This window comes from Zootoca vivipara, chromosome 17, assembly GCF_963506605.1.
Source record: "Zootoca vivipara chromosome 17, rZooViv1.1, whole genome shotgun sequence".
Taxonomy (NCBI): domain Eukaryota; kingdom Metazoa; phylum Chordata; class Lepidosauria; order Squamata; family Lacertidae; genus Zootoca; species Zootoca vivipara.
Window position 1 is genome coordinate 27,576,485 of NC_083292.1, and position 14,611 is coordinate 27,591,095.

A 14,611-nucleotide genomic window follows, 5' to 3' on the forward strand; every position below is an offset into this window, starting at 1 on the left:
GGGGGCAAGCACGGTAGTTAATGAGCCCCTGAGCTCCCATCTCTGCAGCTCTCCTGAATCTCAGCTGTTTCCACGGCAACGCAGACCTGAAGCCCTCCCTCTTCTCCTTCCCCAGCCAAGCCACTCAGAGACCCAATGGGAGGGAAGGAGAGAAGGGAAGGGAAGGGAAGACTCTTAACTCCTCCAGCACCATCCAGAGTTGAGGGGAGGGGGGGAGAGAAAGAGAGAGAGAGAATTGTCCCCAGGACACAAAAAAAAGACATTCATTGACTGATTATGATGTGGGAGGAGAGCAGCCCCCCTGCCTCATTGCCCTCCCCACACACCTCACCAAACCATTCAAACAAACATAAAATTATGCAAATAGAGCAGTGTGTCCCTCCACCTGGCAAGAGGCCCCTCCCTTCCTGTTCACCTGCTGCCCACACCAGACCTTCAATAAAAGCAAGAGTACCACTGGGCACGTGCAAATGAATTTTCTATCCTGCAGAAGTAGGGATTCTAGGGCACAAAGCATGGACCCTTGAATCCTAACTCTTCAGTCTTTTAAAAAGAAATTGGCTACACTTACACGAGGGAAGCTCAAATTCTGGCCGCCACCACCTCCAAAGTAAAGGAGGCCAGGGTGTCTAAACATAGCTTGCCCACCACACCCAGAGTTTCCAGGTGAGACAAACTGGCTGCCATAGAAGCTTCAATGCAGAGAAGCCTCTCTTTAAGAAAGCAAATTAACCACTTTTTATTTCCTCACAGAAATCCCCTCTGTGGGTGGATCCCAGCACAAACACACACACACCTCTCTCTACTCCTGCAGGAATTCCTTCACCAGAGAAAACATGGTTGTCTCCAGCAAGTAAGCTCTTTACAATGAACCATATTTCCTCAGCAGAAAGCCAGGAACAGCTCCTGAATAAAGGCGTCTTTTGCATATTCCAGCCAGGCTGGTCACTTCTCTCGCCCCCACAAAGAAAAGACGATTGCAACACTCCCTCCTTTCCTCCATGAGGCCAGCCTTGAATTCAAAAGTGCCAATCGTAGGATATCCCTCCCCTGCACGACACACAGCCCCCAACCCACTTTTCACAGCATCACTCTGTTCGGGGCTGCCCTCCCAAACTGAGTTGTGCGCTTGGGGTTCCAAGTATGGGAGTGAAGTATTGGAGGCAGTGTTAGAAACTTAGATATAAGCTAGGCACCAAATGGCTCCTGAAACCATGGTTGCAGTCGCTGAAAGAGAATGCCTAGTTGCAATTTTGGGGCCAGATGGCTTGAAAGTCATATTTTTCGACATGAGTTTTGTTCCTGAAATTCATTCTGGTTGTGCAGATAAAATAGAATTCTACAGATGTGTTGCAAGTGTGTGAAAACAGTCAAGATCCAAGGGTCCCCAAGCATGCACCTCCAGATGGTGGAGACGTCTGGCGACATCCTGGAGCCCAGGCATCTTCACTTGGTCGCAAGTAGCCAATAGCTTAGCTGCAAAATGCGCCTGGTGGATTTCAAACGCTGCTTGGAGGCGAGTGGCCTCTCCCCATCTCTCCCTCCTTAGCTCAATGGTCCAAGACTCCCTGAAGCCTCTGCCCCCGCTCTCTGACGATGCTGTTGTTATATATTATATCTGGCCTCATCTTTATGCATATTATGTACAGTGGTACCTCGACTTACGAACGACTTGACAACTGAATTTTTCGACTTACGAATGGGGGTAATGGCCGTGTACTTACAAATGTCTCGACATCCGGAAAAACCCCGCAGCGGTTTTAGATAGGGATTTTTCAACTTACGAATTTTTAGATAGGGTTGCTTCGACTTACGAATTTTTCCGTTTTCAATGCATTCCTATGGGAAATCATGTTTCCAATGGCTTTTTTCGACTTACGAATTTTTCGACTTATGAAGGTGCCTTCGGAACGGATTAAATTCATAAGCCGAGGCAGCACTGTATTTTAAACATGTCTTTACATGTCCCCTGTTTGTGGAAACAACCTCACAGGCACAAATACGTTAGCCTCACAACAACCCTGGGAGGTAATTTAGGCAGAGAGAGAAAGAGAAACTAGCCCAACCTCACTGAGTGAGTGTCAAGGACAGGCATCCCCAAATTGTGGCCCTCCAGATGTTTTGGCCTACAGCTCCCATGATCCCTAGCTAACAGGACCAGTGGTCAGGGAAGATGGGAATTGCAGTCCAAAACATCTGGAGGGCCGAAGTTTGGGGATGCCTGGTCAAGGACTTCTTGAACCTGGCCTGACACCCCACTGATGACATCCTAGCACTGGCTCTCTCACCTGGCTAGAGGGAGGGAGGGGGCTACCCACCCCTTCAGCCTCCTCCTAAATCATGCCAACCAACTGAGGCTGCTGCAACTTCCCCACCTGCCAAACCCAGGAGGGAATCAAGCGCTCCTGTCCCACTTGGCTCAATGGCCAGTTGTGCTCTCTTAGACTGACTTACTTGACAGGAGTTGTGTGACTTTTTAAAGGGGGGCAGGACAGAGACCCATATATGCCACCTGAAACTCATTGGAGAAAAGGCAGGATGCAATTGTCAATTGTCATAAGCTAATGGAACAATGATGACTCTACTCCTGCCCTCCCGCTATCTCATGTTTTTTGTTTGTTTCTTTTGGTGGTTTTTTTTTTGGGGGGGGGCTCCATGGGGACTCTCTGGTTCTTTGGCCACTGAGCATGCTCAGTCCTCATTCAGTTGTTTCCAGTTCTTCCAATCACCAGGAAAACCACACAGGCTGCCCGGAATATTTTTCAGCACACCAGCAAATCTTATCCCTCAACACACCAACTGATCTCTTCCCTTCTTGGCCACATAGCTGCCAAGTTTTCCCTTTTCTCGCGAGGAAGCCTATTCAGCATAAGGGAAAATCCCTTAAAAAAAGGGATAACTTGGCAGCTATGCTTGGCCATGGGGTGTGTGTGCTAATTTGACCCAATAAGGGTTGGTTGGATAGGAATAAGATGGGGAGAGTAAAATGGGTAGTCAGGGTGACACCCCCCGCTCCACCCAAGGCACCAAGAAAAGCCATCTAGGGCTCAGGCGGCATCTTCAGTTGCAGAAGCCACATATCATGCCACCCAAAGGGCGATCACAGTCTGACACTTTTTGTAACACTCAGTGTCCATTGCTAGGCACTCCTTCTCCAGAAGTTCCCAAAGGACGCTGGATGAGAACCATTCAGGAAGGCCCGAGCAGTTGGATTCCGGGAAAGAGGCATGGCTCCGCGACAGTGTGCCTTCTCTGCATGCCAAGGCCCCAGGTTCAGTCCCTGCTGGCAGCATCTCCAGGTGGTGCTAGTCCCCTGCCTGAGACCACGGAGAGCTGCTGCTGCCAGTCAGTGTTGAACTGCAAGGGAGCTTCCCAGAGCGTAGGAATGAGGAGCTGGGCTGAGAGCTTTGCCCTGGCTGTGTGTCGCTCAGCAGTGACTTTTCTGGTGGGGATGGCAGGCAAGGGGCAGCAGCTTTAGCCCCAGACATTAACCCCTCCCTGCTCGCAGAACGACTGCTGTGGGGAGCAGTAATTAATTAACAAAGCCATCTGTGTGCGAGGCTAGTAATTCCCGGGCTTGCCGTAACCCAGAGCAGGATGCCCCATAAATAGCGGCGGCGTGATAAACGTGGGGTCCAAACAGGGGTTGCCTCGATTACCATATTAAACTGCAGGCGGGAGTAATAATTAATGGCTGGGTAATGCCATAAATTGAAGGAGGGAGGAACTAATGGAAGGACGAGGGTGAGGAACTCATCAAACCCAGAGATGCTGTTTTTGAAGAGCCAGATCTCCCAGGCGGGAGGCTCACCCCTAAACTACCCCTCTCCTGACAAGCTGGATGCCCGCCTGACTTCCCAGGTGGGTCAAGATCAGAACTCTGAAGTGTACACACACACACACACACACACACACAAACAAACACACACACACCAAGCCTGCCCTTGTTGTCCTAGCATCTGCAACACACACACAGGCCTACAGATCCTGCCATTTCAGCACATACCTGCTCACTGCAGGGCAGACGGAGCTACAGGCAGCGAATGACAGATGGTTGGGCAGACCAGGGGTGGGGGTGGGCCTTCCTCTGCAGGGGGGCTGGGAGGGGCAGAGATGAGTGCAAGGGAATGGGTGGTTAAGTTGGGGGGGAGGGGAGATGGGTGGGCAAAGGCAGTCGGGGAAGCAGAAGGTTGTCGTTGGAGTGGCCTAATTCCTTGTTCTCTCCCCCCCCCCCCCCGGTTTTTGGGGCATTTGGTGCCTCATGAATAATCAACAGCTCAGGATGAATCATCAGCTCGCAGGGCCACACAGGCAGGGGTGTATGTGCGCTCTTGTGAGCACAGCAAGAAGAACATCGACTTTCTCCTGCTTCCCCCTCTCTATCACACACAGACAGCCACTTCCCACCACAAAAGCTGGCAGGAACTGGAAGGTCTCGGCACAATCTGCCCACTCCCCAAGCATGTGTTAAGCTGAGCAGCCAACTGGTATGAACCAGGAGCAGGGTGGAGAAGGAGAGGCCACCCCAAGCCAAAAAGACAGCCCACCAACATCTCCTTCCCTGTCTCTCTCAAATACACACACACACACACACACACACACACACACACACACTCTGAATACCTGCAAAGGCTGGAAGACCCAGCTGGAAGGCTCAACCACAGTGACTCACCCTCCCTATGCCTCAGTTTCTCCCCTTCCCAAAATGCGAGTGTAGACAGCCTGCTGAGTAGGGTTGCTGTGAGGGCGAAGCTTACAGCTCCAGCTCTGACATGGTACTAGAGAGGGGAACAGACAGCACCACGGACAGCGCCTGTCTGCGGTGCTGAGAACAGCTCCTCCAGCCTGTTGGGCTGCCTTGCTCAGGTTTCCCTGACCTGTCAGGACCTCTACTTAGCTGGAGGGGATTGCCTGGCTCAAGACAGAGCTGCAGGCAAGGCCTCTAGCAAGGAAATGAGCCAGGAGATGCTGTCCTCCCCTCTGCAGAAAACCTAGCAGGCACAAAGAGCAGGAAATGTGGGGTCTGGATGAAGAAGCCCCAGCTGGAAGAGGACCCAAAAACTACAGAGCAGCAGCTGCCAAGATGTGCCACCCTGCCAGCCCATGCGTGTGTTTGAGGTTTTGCTTCCACATACTCTCCAAAGAACCCAAGGGGGGGGGGAAATACTTCCAGGAATTTTGCAGAATGCTTGGTGCATGTTATGATCTTTACCTTGCCCACCCCGTAACACCCATTTTACAGATGGGGGAACTGAGGTTAAGAGGCTACACCCTGGGGCTGATTTCCATTCTGAGCCCACTCTATTGTTCTGCACTGGGAGTGAGTTGGTGGAATCTCAAAGCAGCCCATTAAAGAAACACAGAAAAGATGAAATTCAAAAAAGAAAAGAAAAAATGCCGCTACAATATGTAGTGAAATTTTAGGCTGGCAAAAGCTTAAGAGCAGAAGCTGCCTTATACCAGGGTCAATCCATGAGTGTCTGTTTGCTCCTGTTTTGCAGATGCAGTTACCTGTATTTGTTCCCTTTTCTTTGAAACAAATTTAGTTTCTAAAGCCCTGTACTGCCCACTCTGTTTGGCAGCAGCAGCTCTCCAGGCTTTTGGACACACAGTAGGTTTTCCTATAATCAGCTACCCAATTATTCTAACAGAAGTTGCTCATGGGGATTAAACCTGGGGCTATCTGTGTGCAAAACCATTTCCTACCACTGAGTTAGGATCCCTCCCCAAAACCCAACTGAACAGGTGGCCAAGGGCCAAACTCAGACACTGATCTGTGTGTGCTTGAAAGGAAACAGGCCCCAGGAAGGTTTCACTCTAGCTAGATCATGAACACAGGTACCTGATGGATTCCAAAGTTCACCCCAGCCCACTGTTGAGCCAAGGCAAAAGAGAGACAGCAGAACTCGACCCTCCCTTGAAGTCAGTGTTAGAAACTTAGGTAGTGTATATAAGCTAAGTGCCAAATGGCACCCTAAACCTGGATTACAGTATCCGCTTCTACATAGCTCCATCTTTATTTCAGACATCATGATATATCAGTATTTCACGAAGTTTAGCTAGCGATATATTGCAATGTTGAAAACCAGATATCGCCCAGTCCTAGTCGCCACAATGGAATGTCTGTTCACTAGATGACCCTAGAGTTCCTTCCAACGCTATGATTCTGTGATCTCAAGTACCCTGCTTGACTGTAGCTTACTCTTACAACAATTCACTTGTACCAGTATGCAAGAAGGAGAAACACACACAGGGGGAAGCGAAATGGCTTTAACAAGAGATTAAGGCAGAAGCATTCAAACTGTGGTTGCCAACCTGGCACCCAGAAATCTCCACGTAGTCACAACTGGACCACATAAAGTAAAACGTGCCTGGCTAGTTTTGACCACTGAGGTTTTGAGTCCCTACTTGGCAACCACTGAGGTTTTGAGTCCCTACTTGGCAACCAGGCAGAATAATCAATGCAGGGCCCAAAGGTGCTACTAGAAACCCTGGTGGGGAAGCAGGCTCTGCTCTCCAGAACACAAAGCTCCAGGCCGCTGGAGCCTTTGCTGCAACTCTAAAGGAGCACCTTGCCTCAAGCCCAGAAGGCAGGGAGCCTGTACAAGGGCTGTTGGTGGGAACCTGCTCCAAGGGCCTCAGCTCCATCAGGATAAGTGACCCTGCCAAGGCTGGTGGCTAGGGTGAAACTGCCACGATAACCCTATCCATAAAAATGTTCAAAAATGGTTCTGTGGGATTGGAACAGAGGCTCGTCCAGCCCAGAATCCTGCCTCTGACAGTGGTCACCCTGATGCCTCCGGAAGCTGAGCTGACCGGCAGGGAAGAAAAAGAAAGGCCTTCCTATGCCTGGCACCTGGGGTCCAGAGGGAGACTATGCCCAAACAGGGTGTCTCACCTGTCTAAGCAGTCTCAAACGGATCTGCTCCCCCAGAAATTCATGTAGCCCTTCTAAAAGCTGCACCAGCCATCACAGGTTTTCCATTGGAGAACACCCCTCAGTTACCTCTTAAACTTTCCCCTCCTGAAATCCACAAGCTAGGCAGAAGCACTAGTTCATGGGAAACATCTTAGGCATGGGGAGCAATATATAGCATTGGACACGGGAAGGTAGCCTAATACTAGCCCCCCACAACCTTTAACTCCCATCCACTCTAATCAGTGTGGCCATCTTTGCTGAGGCTGATAGCTGTAGGCCAAGCTGAGCTGGAGGGCGCCAGGTTGGATAATAATAATAATAATAATGATAATAATAATAATAATACATTATTTATACCCCGCCCATCTGGCCGGGCCTCCCCAGCCACTCTGGGGAAGCTTCAATGCTTGAATGCATTTAACAAGGACCACAGGATGCTCCCCAATCTACCAGCAAGGAATCACATCCTCTTTGGCACCAGTAATAATGTATGCTAGGCTGGTGGGTGGCGTGGGGAGCTGGGTGCCAGACTCCGGGTGCGCAATGGTGGCAATAATAATAATAATAATAATAATTATTTATTATTCATACCCCGCCCATCTGGCTGGGTTTCCCCAGCCACTCTGGGCGTCTTCCAACAGAAGTATTAAAATACAATAATTTATTAAACATTAAAAGCTTCCCTAAACAGGGCTGCCTTCAGATGTCCTCTAAAAGTCTGGTAGTTGTTTTTCTCTTTGACATCTGGTGGGAGGGCGTTCCACAGGGCGGGTGCCACTACCGAGAAGGCCCTCTGCCTGGTTCCCTGTAACTTGGCTTCTCGCAGTGAGGGAGGCCCTTGGCATTGGACCTCAGTGTCCAGGCAGAACAATGGAGGTGGAGAAGGCTGAGAGCCAACTAATAAAAATCTCCATCCTTTCACAGCATTGAATGTAAGACCAAATAAAAGGGTCCCCAACAGCCCCTCACTCCATGCTGTCCTCAAGCCTGATTTCTAACACAGTAGGCTCAGATGTGCTGGGGCAATGAAGCCTCTTCCCATGAACTCATGTGTCCGGGCTCCTTGCTGCAGCCTACATGGGCCAGTGTTGTGCTTTGCACAGTGACAAGAACACACCAGGGATTAATGCAAGACAAAGGTCAGAGGCAAAACTAATTTTTCTATGCCCAAGGCTCAATCCTAGAGGGCGCAAAGAAAAATGAATTATTCACTTTTTTGCGCAACAGCAACTCAAAGCGACTTGAAATATTTTAAGGCAAAAAGCAGAGAACCCCCACCTAAAGACCCGTCCTCATGTTGCCACCCTCTGGACCTCCCGTGGAGGGGGCACAAGAATAAGGATCTCAGATGATGATCACAGGTCGGTTCATATGGGGAGAGGTGGTCCTTGTGGTGTTTGGGTCCTGAGCTGCATCAGGCTTTATAGATAAAGGCCAGCACTTTGAATTGTGTCTGGGAACTAAAATGTGCAAATTCTCCACTCAGTCATGAAGCTGACTTGGTGAACTATGCCAGTGATTCTCATAGGATTTGTTGTGAGGATAAAATCCCAAGGTATGGCAGGGCCACTGAAGGATGCCTTCAGTTTCTTGGAGACAGGAAATTGGCCGGATGCAGCAGCCTCCTCTGATGTACTTAAAAGGGTAAAGCAGTAATAATAATAAATTCACCAGCCAGCTCTTACATATCCAAAATGAAAAGGCACAGAATGTATTTCCAGGAAAATTTGAGCCCTGACCATTCACTTTTCAGAAGTTAAAAAAATTGAAATGGCACTGATAAGCTGATGGCCTGCAAGATCTTTTGATCTTACCCACTGCCACCCGCCCTTCCTCTTCATGTCAGCTTGGAAGAGAAGCCAACCACACCAACAAGACCTGGCTACTCTTGACTATACCTTGACCTAACATGAAAGCCAATCCATAGCCCCCCACGCACCCGCCCAGTCACATCCTGCAACATCAGTGGCACAAAACAGCTCTCAAGCAATGCACAACAGTGACAACACAAACACACAGCAATCTGCTTTCCTGGACACACCCAACAAAATACAACACATGTCACACGCATCATGACAACCTGATGTATCCCAAACTTTGTACGTTGTGTCTAGTTACAAACACAAATGTTGGTGCCCAACATCAAGCACACACAAAGCAAAATCCGGGCGGAAAGTCACATTAATGAAACTGTAATTTTGACTGGTATATTCCTAAGCAAGAGGCCACATCGTGGCACAATTCCCAGTTATTGACAAGCAGGGACACAAAAATCTCAACAGCCATGTGAGGTTTTTATTATTAAGTTCTGCCCCCCCCCAAGAAAGCCATTATTGGCAGGTTCTGCTGACAGTGACTCTAAAGCAGCAAATGTTCCCAGGAAGAGAACATCCCCACATTTGGAACAGCTGCCTTTGACTTTTCTGTGCTTTTGGAGTTATTTGTAAAGGATTCCAAAATTCTGATGGGAGCCAAAATAATTTGGGAGGAGCGTGGGTGCCGGGGAGAATACAGAGGTACAAAATCCATGGGGGTAGCGGTCTTAAATCTGCTGCACAAAGAGCAACAGGGAGTTTTATGGCTCAATAAGGCAGGCTGTTGTTTTTGTCAAACTACCACATAGTAAGACATCCAAGCATCATGAAATCAAGAGACAACCCCACTCAATCGCTTCAGCATGATAAATTCAGGTGCAAACAGGTCTGTACCACATCCCCAGACTCCACCAGCACCAGGTCTAAAAGTTCAAGACTCAGTGTCAGTGGCTGGTGAGGAAGCCTCAAGAGTTGCAAATGTCACAAGGATCCTCAGTTTGGAAAGTTCACCCACATCACAGTCAGTCACTTCCTGCTGCCTGGAATTCCTTTGAAAGGCAGAGGGATGAGACACAGCTTACAGCATGTCAGAAAGTCTGGTCCCTGTTTTCCTGGACCCAGAATCACCTTTTACTATTTAGCCTTCTCACACTATTTTATGTGAACAGGAAGCCTCTTGTTCCCAGCGTTTGTGAACAATATGTGTATGCTTATAATACGTGAGCAAATAACCCACACCAAGATGTTTCATATACCTGCATAACACAACCAGCGGCAGAAACCCACTACAGACATGCCCTGCTAAGAACACACACAAAGGCCAGCACCTGAATGAGGCACACAAGTGGCAGGCGACACGCTTAACCTTCTGCTGTGAGCAGGCATGCCAAGTTGGACATGCAATGCCACCCCCCCCCCCAGCTGGCACAGGGATCACAGGACTGGATGCTTTATGCCAACGTACGTGGACAACATCCTCTTTGTAGACCCTCACATGCCATTAGCACGCCAGGGACAAAGAACCCATCATGGCAAGCTCCTCGGGTGTCCCACAAGCTGCCCAAGGGGGCATCTGGGTGCCCCCACAGGTAACTGAACCTCTCCTTTCCCATGCATACGCAGAGCACTTAAGGCCAAATACCCACAGTGTACCACCATCCAGTTCACCTGCGACACCATTTGCCTCCCCACAAAGAGATTCAGCCCCAGGCTTCCTTTGCCATCCTTTAAACACAGAATCTGCCCCCCCCCCCACTGCCCTACAAGGAGGCCCTTGATGTCCACACCAGAGGGATGGGTTATAAACTGGAACCAATCCACAAAAGAGATTAAGAGAAGCTGACCCAGGTGAGTCAATGCTAAAGGGAGGGGGCAACCTCCCCCCCCCAAAACTGTGTCTTTGTGTATGTGTTGTGAGGGGAGCAACTGAACACGAATCAGGTTGCTGTGGAGGCCTGGCTATTACATAATGCCAGGGAGGGAGGGGAGAGTTACCTACTTCAGCCCAGGTAGGGAGAGAAAAGAAGCCAGACATAGCTACATCCTCTCCTTCAACACAACACATTTTAAAATAGATAAAATATATATTGTATATATATAGAGAGAAGTGAGGGAAATCAAGCTTGCTTGGAAACCTTACTCCAGACCTCAGATGCAAAAAGGGGATGGGGAAGAGTGCAAGCTGGACAAACAGCTCAAGTCAAAGGGAAAAGCACTCAGCACATGCCTCTGAACTACCTCTTCCTGGCAGCCGGCATCTGCCTGGGCTGTCATATTTTACCTGCACTATCTGGGGCTGAGCTTTGAAGGGAGGTTTTGGGTTGTGCCTGGATACAATCAAGTCCCGCCACCAGGTGAGCAGAGCTCTGCACCCCCTACACACCACTTTTCTCCCCTCCCTCCCCCCCCCCAGCAAGGAGGCCAGAAGGAAGCAGGTGAAGAAACCAAAGCCTTAGCCCGAGCCCGAGAGAGAGGTTTCTGCTCCAATAATAACGGCCCCTTTCCCAGCAGAAACGGGCCCCTTCGCTACCCTTCAACCCACCCAGACCACTTGGAGCTGGCTGCCAGAGGCCTCCTGGGTCCCAATCCTCGGGCTTGGCTCGCCTTTCCCCGACGGAATGAGAAGCAGAGCCCCGGTGAGAGGGCGAGGCGCTTGGCCACCATCGCGGGGAGGGAGGGATGTTCGCCCGCCCCGTCCGGAAAGCAAGCGGGCCCAGGATCGCGCGCGCGGAAAGGGCCTCTGGGGGCGCTTCCCCGGGTGGCCGCCGGCCGCCCCATTTCCCCCTGCCTCAACATGGCTGTAGCTAGGCTGCGAGCGAATCTCCCCCCGCTTCCCCCAGGGACTTACCGTGCCCGCCGCGGGTGAGGAAGGGCGTGCGGTTGATGGCGATGGGCACGGTGCCGTGCTTGTTGTGGAAGTGGTGCACGTGGTGCGTGGTACTCAGGCTGGAGGAGACGCGCGCCGCCCCCGCGGGCCCGGCCACGGCCGCCAGCACCAGCAGCAGCGCGGCGCCGGACGCCACCACGTCGGAGACCCTCCGCGGCCCGGGGGGCGCCATCCGGCCCACCGCCGCCGCCGCCGCCCCGACTAGGGCGCTCCGCTTAAATCCTCGGTGCGGCGGCGGCGGCAGCAGCGGGAGCGGCGTCCATGCCACCCCGCCGACGGTCCCCGCCCGCCCCGACGACAGAGCGGGAAGCAGGGAGGGGTCGGGATCCGGGCGGGGGGCAAACAGCACAAGGAAATTCCGCGGGGTGTGTGGTGGTGGGGGATGAACCCCCCAAGTCGGCGAAGGGAAACTCCGCGCTCCCAAAATGGGGGCGAGGGCGGCTCCAGGCAGCTCCGGCTGTCGGCGGCGAGCAATTCCAGCGGGGAGACGAAGAAGGCCGGGCTGGGCTCCCTCGACGGGGCGGGACGCCCCCTCCTCCCCTGCTCACGGCCGCCCCCCCGGCCCGGCAGCCATCAGGAGGTGCAGCGGCGGCATCCCGGCGGGGGCAGCGAAGGGCCGGGGGCCCCCCCGGGAGGAAAAGGAGGAGGAAGAGGAGGCGCCGCTGGCGGGAAAAGAGGCACCATCCAGGGCGGGGGAGGGGGCAATAGATTTACCGGGAGGGGGGAGAAAGAGGGTGGGGAGAACAGACAGGAGGGAAAGCGGGGCTACGGGTCGGGGGCGGGCATCGTGGCGCGGGGGGATGGAAAAGCGAGGAAAAATGAACCCGGGAAGGAGGGGGGGCGGCTAGGCAGGCGGCAGCGGCAAAACCCAGCAATCTGGGGCGGGAGGGCTGTAATCCTTGAGGGGGGTGTCTCCGAGCGGCGCCTCAACCGAAGCGATGCGATCCGTCCCTTCCCTGGCTCCAAAAAACACCAACCCCCCCAAGCCCCAGTTCCTCGGCTCCGCGGCGCGTCTCTGCTGCAGAGCGGAGGGAAGGCTGGGAGGGGGGAGGGAGGAGAAGGAGGGAGGGGCGGAGGAAGCGCCCAATCGCCGGCCAGGGAGCCCCCGCCCCGAAAGGGAAACAAATGCGCGCGCGCCCCCCCTCCTCTCGGCGTGCATATTTCGGCACCGGCGCCCCCATAAAGATATAAGGGATCGGGGGGGGAGTGAAAGGAAAAGATCGTCGGCTAGCTACTCCCTCCCCCTGCAGGCAGGGGTGGCGGCGGCCCCCCCCCAAACCCGCACAAAAACAGCAACACGAGTTCTTCCCTCCACCGCTTCCCACCCTGTCGGCGGCCACCTTTGGAGGCGCCCGACCTCCTCGCCCCAGCGATTCGAAGCGCTCCGGCAAAGGATAGCGCGCAGGGCGCGCAGCGAGGTTGAATAGGAAGGTTCGCACCGGGAAGCGGCGGCAGTAGCGCTGTTAACCTCTTCCCTGCCGGTGGTCGGAAGAGGCGACCCTTCCGCGAATAATTTAGCCCAGACGGTCCTTTAAATGGTATAAAAGGCTGGACGGGATCCCGAGTGGGAAAAAGCTAAGCTGAACCACGCACGCGAGATCCCAGCTACCCACTCCGCCACTTTGCAGCCCAGAGCTGTCCCCACACATACATTCTGTGCGTGGGGGGAGGGGAGGGAGGGAGAGAGAGAGAGAGGCTACCCTGCTAGAGCCCCCACGCCCCGCCAGGCCATCGCCGGCTTTGAAACTCCCGTGCACGGCTGCCAAATGTGTCCGGGAACAGTCCCCGTTTCCAAGCCAGCCGGAGGGGAAGCTTGGGAGACGCGGAAGGGAGCAGGAGGCGGGATAATTGGTCCTAGGCGCAGAAGAATGAATTCCCCTCCTGACCAAAACCTGCATGGAAGCTGGTGGCCTGGTGGAGAAGCCCTGCCTCCTTGGTCTCAGGCGTGGGGAGGAAGAAGCCACTCTGCACATGCTCATGTAACTCTTGCGTTTGGGAAAGGGCACTCCGCCTGATTCCAGCAGGGTTGCACCCTAAAGAAAGGGCTGGGCAGGGGTGAGCTGACTGACAGTAATCCTTGCCAACCAGAGCAAATCTTGCATCCCTATGGGTGGTTTATTCTGTCTACACACTCCACACCTGGCTTTCACTACCTCTGACCTGCCAAGTGTGGTCAGGTAAGGTGACCTAGCAGTCCTTATTAAGCTGGTTTTTCTTCCAGCACTCGGGGGGGGGGGGGACGGACAGACTGATGATAGTTGCTAAGACCCTGGCAAACTTCAGCATCTTGTTCTCACAGTAGTCGGACTCAGCCAAGTGCCCATTACTGGAAGCCAGCAAGCTGGATAAGTTGGCTAGACCATGGTGCTGCTAATGCCAAGGTTGCAGGTTTGATCCCTTTAATGGACAGCTCCATATTCCGGCATTGCAGAGGGTTGGGCTAGCTGATGCTCAAGCTCCCTTCCGACCCTTCTAAGTCAGCCTTCTAAGCAGGTCCTGAGTGCCTGAGCAGCACTGACCCTGGAATTCTGAGCAACAGGCATTGAGAGCCCAGGCTCCTTCCTTACAGACCCTCTCAGGTGTAAGATCAGCAAAGGGCGTTTCTTGAGAACTCCACCACCCTCTGAAGTTTGCTGGGTGGCAGCCTGTGCAAGGGCATTCTCTGGGCCCCGGGTTGTGAAATTCGTTCATTGTGTAGTTTTTGTTGTGGACTGAAGATAAACCTCTTAACCCAGGCCCTTGAAATGGATATACCGTACTTTTCCGTGTACAATACTAGGTTTTTAAATTTAAAATAAGGTTAAAAATCTGGGGGCATCTTATACACAGATAGTGCATATGCCGATTTTCTAAAAGTAGGGGGCATACATGGGGGCATCTTATACATGGAGAAATATGGTATTTTGGTACTTACTCAACTTTACTGTTTTAAACTGCTGTACCCTGGTATGTGATCTGGTGGTAAAGGGTTGGTAAGCAATAAATGACTAA

General features: G+C 52.5%; 1 protein-coding gene across 2 annotated transcripts in view; it reads right to left on the minus strand.

The window, feature by feature from the left end:
- Nucleotides 1-12,291, minus strand: part of LOC132591291 (neurexin-2-beta-like) — a 131,079-nt gene extending 118,788 nt beyond the window's left edge. For both annotated transcript variants that reach the window (XM_060269320.1, XM_060269319.1), the window contains exon 1: nt 11,582-12,291. In XM_060269320.1, coding sequence (XP_060125303.1) covers nt 11,582-11,792 — 211 coding nt within the window. In that variant the 5' untranslated portion in view covers nt 11,793-12,291. The remainder of the gene's footprint in view (nt 1-11,581) is intronic.
- Nucleotides 12,292-14,611: the final 2,320 nt, after the last annotated feature.